The sequence below is a fragment of the Suricata suricatta genome, chromosome 2 (assembly GCF_006229205.1).
Source record: "Suricata suricatta isolate VVHF042 chromosome 2, meerkat_22Aug2017_6uvM2_HiC, whole genome shotgun sequence".
NCBI classification, from domain to species: Eukaryota; Metazoa; Chordata; class Mammalia; order Carnivora; family Herpestidae; genus Suricata; species Suricata suricatta.
Window position 1 is genome coordinate 45031687 of NC_043701.1, and position 6168 is coordinate 45037854.

The 6168-nt window shown below is 40.6% G+C and overlaps 1 protein-coding gene across 1 annotated transcript in view; it reads right to left on the reverse strand.

The window, feature by feature from the left end:
* Positions 1–6168, reverse strand: part of GARS (glycyl-tRNA synthetase) — a 45555-nt gene extending 39387 nt beyond the window's left edge. The window contains exon 1 of the mRNA XM_029925606.1: positions 5897–6168. Within this exon, the coding sequence (XP_029781466.1) occupies positions 5897–6118 (222 nt within the window). The 5' untranslated portion in view covers positions 6119–6168. The remainder of the gene's footprint in view (positions 1–5896) is intronic.

Below are 6168 nucleotides of genomic sequence, written 5' to 3' on the forward strand. Positions count from 1 at the left end.
GAATCTCACTTAATGTTTAGAGTGGGGTGGGGTGAGCATTCCTGACAGGACAATGTGATCAACTCAAGTTAAATGCTGAAGACAGGTAAAATGATGATCACAGAAAAGTACCCTTTAGGGTACCAGGCAAGGGCAGTAGTAGAATAGAGGCCAAGGGCAGAGTGCAGTGGCTAAAGGAACAAATGAGAAATGAGAAAGTGGAGGGGCACCTGGGTGGCTCGGTTGGTTAAGCAGCTGACTTTGGCTAAGGTCATAATCTCATGGTTCATGAGTGGTTTGAGTTTGAGCCCCATGTGCTGACAGCTCAGAGCCTGAAGCCTGCTTTGGATTCTGTGTCTCCCTCTCTCTCAACCCTCCCCCTGCTCACACTTCCTAACTGACTCTCAAAACTGAATAAATGCTAAAAAAATTTTTTTAAAGAAATGAGAAAGTGGAAACAATGAGAATAAGGAGAAAACATTAAGCTGTAAAGGGAAAAACAGGCCAGGGGAATGGGAACCTCTGGGGGGCTGCATTCCAGACAAGAGCCCAAATCTGCCTTTGTATAAATCAGACATTTTCATTCTCATAATGCATCATTTCTACAACTTCTTGGTCTTAGGACCCTTTTATACTGTTAAAAATTACTGAAGATCCCCGGGTACCTGGGTGGCACAGTCAGTTAAGTGACCAGCTCATGGTTTCAGTTCAAGTCATGGTCTCACAGTTCATGAGTTTGAGCCCTACATCGGGCTCTGCACTGACAGTGCAAAGCCTGCTTGTGATTCTTTTTCTTTCTTTCTTTCTTTCTTTCCTTCTTTCTCTCTCTCTCTCTCTCTCTCTGGAAAATAATAACTTTAAAAAAATACTGAGGAATATTAGAAATTAAAGTGCATGATGGGCTAAATGGGCAATGGGCATTAAGGAGGGCACTTGCTGGGATGAATGAGCACTAGATGTTATATGGAAATGGTGAGTCACTAAATTCTACTGCTAAAACTATTATTACACTACATGTTAACTAAGTTGGATTTAAATTAAAAAATTTTTAAAAAGTCAAAGGCTGAATGGGGCTCAATTAAAAAAAAGCAATTAAAGCACAAATGTAAAGATATTTATTAATTCATTTAAATTGAACAATAAAAGCTTAACATGTGCTGACGTGACTAAAAATAATATTTTTGTAAAAATGCATTTGCCAAAACAAAATGAAAAATAGTGAGAAAAAGTGTTATAATTTTGCAAATCCTTTAATTTCTAACTTAATAGAAGATAGCTAGATTTGCATATCTGCCTATCTTGCAAAATAACATTTTAATGGTAAAGTATACAAAGAATGTCATAAGTTAAGGGAAAATTTTAAAAGTCTTTTCAGGGGCACCTGGGTGGCTCAGTCAGTTAAGTGGCCAACTTCTGCCCAGGTCATGATCTCACGGTTTGTGGGTTTGAACCCCGCATCAGGCTCTGTGCTGACAGCTCAGAGCCTGGAGCCTGCTTCAGATTCTGTGTCTCCCTCTCTCTCTGCCCCTCCCCCACTCATGCTCTGTGTCTCTCTGTCTCAATAATACATTTTTAAAAAATTTTAAAAAGTTTTAAAAAAAAGTCTTTTCAAATAATTGTGAATATTCTTCTTTTAGACTGTACCAAAATTCTGACACATGGTAGTTTCTTAAAGGTTAGTAGCAATGTGGAATTGGAAACTCTAACAAGGAACGTTTTATACTCTGTTACATTAAATTCATTAATGTATCTTATCATAGACTCTGAATAAATCTTTTACCAATTTTTGATTCCATAACATCATGTTTTGGTCATCTGGAAAATATTAGTTAACTAAGTTATGGAGATCTTCTAAACACTAACCTGTGTATCACACTGTACCAAAACAGGTACATTTGTTAATATCACCACTCATCCCATCAGAAAAGTCGGTAAGTACTCTGAAGCTGTCAAGCTCATGCAGCAGGTTAAGTTTTCTAAAACTCTAAAATCTACCGAAAACCTGATTTTATTATTGGCTATGTATACTATCAGTTGTTTTCTTGAAATGACAGACTCACTGCACTCAACTTCTAGAAAATGAATGCTCATTACCCAAACTGAATTTTACAAATAGTGTTAGATGAAAATAAGCAGACAGCTCAGTTTGCAACTCAATCATACAAGTGTTCTTCCTGAGACAATCCTCATATTTCAGGATGCTTTGTGTATATTCCCCATTTTGTCATACAGAACATTAAAGGGATGTATGAAAAAGGCCTGGATTTAATATAATTAATAACTTTTACTGCTCCATCAAGGACACTCCAAAGCAATACTGACTTCTTTTTTAACTGTCAGAGTATGACAGAGAATATGATTGGTTTGGTGTCCTCGCTGGATTCGCAGTAAGGATTCAGTGCAAATAACAACACAGTGAAAAATGAAAATAACGTTTCAATTTTATTTGGAAAATGGCTTTGACCTTGAGGACCACCAAGGGTTTGCAGACCAGAGAACCCCTGCCCTAGAACAACAGTTCCCAAACATGACACTCCAAGGCAGAGATTTTTCCAACATATAGTAAAAGGGAAAAAAATTAAAAGGGACAATGTATTAGATCTTTTTTCCAAACCTAAACCTATTAAATATAAAAAAAGCTTAATGAAATAAAAATAAATTGTAATTAAAAATAAGATAACTATTAATAAGTAATAAATATAAAAGACGGCTTTAAAAATGGGGCCACAGAGAAAAAGGAACCCTCTAGCACTGCTGGTGGGAATGCACACTGGTGCAGCCACTATGGAGAACAGTATGGAGGCTCCTCAAAAAACTAAAAATAGAACTACCCTACAATCCAGCAATTGCACTACTAGATATTTACTCAAAGGATACAAAAATACAGATTCGAAGGGGTACGTGCACCCCGATGTTTATAGCAGCATTATCAACAGCCAAACTATGAAGAGAGTCCAACTGTCTACCAAATGATGAAAGGATACAGAAGATGTAGTATTCTACAGAATACTACTAACTCATCAAAAAGAATGAAATCTTTCCATTTGCAACTTGGATGGTCTAATTAACATGTATTATTTTAAGCTAAACAAGTCCATCAGAAAAAGACAAATAAATGATTTCACTCATATGTGGAATTTAAGGTACAAAACAAATGAACATATGGGAAGAGAGGGGAAGAAAAAAGGGAAACAAACTACAAGAGACTCTTAACAATGAAGAAAAAACTGATGGTTGATGGAGGGACGTGGATAGGGAATGGACTAGATGGGGGATTGGTAACTAAGAACTCCGATGATGACGCTGGGAGTTGTATGTAAGGGATGAATCACTGAATTCTACTTCTGAAACCAATGTTACACCGTATAGTAACTAAAATATTAAAAATAAATAATTAAAATTTAAAAACAGCATGCCTGTCTCTGTTGGTATATCATGTGATTCTTGATATCCAGGTTGTGAGTTCGAGCCCCACCCTGAGTGTAGATATTACTTAAAAAATAAAATCTTTTAAAAAAAAGGTTGCTCTTTGAGTTATAATGTGCTTTTCTGTATTAAAATATACTTTCTTTTATAAAATGAAAGGGGAACGCAGATGGTATTCTGAGGATTATACTGATTTTTAAATTACTCTTATTTGGCAAAATGAACATTGGCCATACTGTGCTAATTCCCAGCCTTTTTTTAAAAACTCAACTGCCCTGGGATTCCTGGCAGGCTTAGCTTGGGGAGCATGTGAATGTGAGCCCAAAGTTGGGGGTAGAGATTACTAAAAATAATAATAGTAATACAAACTTTAAAAACTTCAACTGCCTTAAGGTGCCCTTGATCAAACAACTAATGCGTTTTCTAGATACTCGGAAGCCCTCCTACAAGTTCCATAACTAATTCTCCAGGAAATGACTAAGAATATGCCATGGGAAAATACATTTTAGTCAGTCAACAAACGAAAAGGCAACAGCATCCATGCAGTCTAGCAGATTAGCACATTTATATAAAACACATGCCACTAACAAGACCAGTTGTTAAGCATTTTAAAAATCTCACTCCAAGAATGTTTTCAACTGCACAAACTTCACAATAGAAATACGTCAAATGGATAGATGGGAAAGTATGTCTCATCTCCTCATAAACAAAAAAACCCCACAAACAAACAAAAGGCTTTAAGTATAAAATTCCCTTCCAGCTGACGCTAGAATCTATGTGATTCAAGGTTCCAGGTAGCTAACTGATACACCTGTGGTCCTGGAGAAATGGAAAAAGAACTTGAACTAACTTACATAAACTAACTTTCATCTTCAGAAAAAAATCTTAAAGTACCAAAAACAAAAACAAAAAAATGAAACAAACCAAAAAAACCCCAAGCTAACATAAATAATACACTAAATAGTAATTGCACTGGAAAGTTGTTCCATGATCAACGTTTACTTCTGTTAAACTAGTTCCAGTCTTACTACACATGGATAATTTGCACTGCAGTTTCAGGCTAACGTGGCAGAGGGAGGGGTTTGGGTGTGTGTTTTCCCAAATTAGATGTATTCTCCCTCTTCAAATAAAAGATATGGGGAAAAATTGTGAGTTATAGGAAAGACAAAGGAACCATACCTAATTTATTTGGGTAGGGTGGGTGGAGGGAGACAGGGAATAAGCATACACAGCCTTCTGATGCCAAGAATAAGAAAAAATTAAGCCTAGAGTGAAATTCCAAGACAAAATACTATTGAATCAGTCAGGCTCAGCCTAGAGAGAAGCAGACATTACAAAGTGGCAAAATCTGCCGAATTTTTGGCAACTGTGCCCCAATGAATTACTTCCGAGAGGGTTCCACCCTCTGTAGCTAAGAGAAGTTATTGCATCAGGCACCCTTGCAGGAGAAAACCTATTTGGTGTTTACTCCTAGGTCATTGATTCTGAGGTCCTATTCCTTTTGGCTCTGCCTGACTGGATGTAGGAATCCACTTGAACTAATCTTTTCCTTGTCTTTTCTAAATTCTAATATTCATGCAGTACCCTAGAAAGGAAGGCCTGTATTAAATCACCAAGCACTCCAGTCCATGAAACTTCCCTCCTTTCACAAAATCAAATTTCAACGTGTTCTATACAGGGGATGGCTGACTTCATCCAGTAACCCAACAATATTTACAGTTTCCCAGGTTTACAATCTGAAAGCTCACTCACTCCAACTAGTCTTTCGGGAACCCAGAGAAGATGCCAGGAGTGAAGAACGATGAGCTAAGGATGATGAACTCACATCGTGATCAGAAAAAGAGGTTCAACACCCCCTCGCATCCACGCTTCAACTATTTTTTTCCAGCCGATCACTCGGCAAACTAAGCACTGAATGAAGGAAGGTGTCAAGGAGGAAACACTATTCAAAGCGTCCTGAAGGTTTAAAAAAAAAAAAAAAAAAAAAGTCCGGCCCTAAGACGACAGACCGACAGCTTCGCCACTGATCGTGAAAGAATCAGAAGAACCTCGCCCCCCCCCCAGGTGGCACAAAGAACACCGCAGAGATTGGAAAACACGAAGTTGAGGTTATTGAGCTAGGCCAGGAGAAGTACCAAAGGTCACAGATCCCAGTCCCATCCGAGAGAAGAGAGGCGCAGACATTAACAAGGATTGGGAAAGGAGAGCTGATCACGAGGGGAGGGACGCAGGATGTCGAAGGGGATCCGAGGGAGTCACCCAAGGAGAGGCTAGGACTCGTGTCCACAACACGGAAGGCGGCCGACGCACGCGGGGACTTGAATCCGAATTGAGGGAGGCGAGGAAGATGCCAGGAAACCAAGGGCTTCCAGTGGATGAAGGAGAGAAGCAACCCGCGAGGAGGACGCGTGCCCGAGGAGGAGAGAGGATGACGGTGAGCAGATCAGGGGGAGAAGAGCCGGGGCCGAGGGGAGACGCAGAATGCCGGTACCTGCTGGCGCACTGCGAGCCTGAGAGGAGCGAGCACCTCCTCAGCCCCGGTGCCGTCCATGCTGCTCCGGGAGGCTGCGGCGGGGAATGAGGTCGGGGTGTGGGCGGGCGTGCTGAGAGGCCGGCACGACCGGAGCAGAGGCTGGGCCGGGAGCCGGGAAGTTAGCGACAGCAGCAGCACGGCGCGGGCGGCTCTAAGCAGCGGAGGGCGCAGAGAGGGCATGAGCCGGCGGGCCTGGGCGGTCCGGGGCGGGCGGCGGCGGCGGAAGCGGC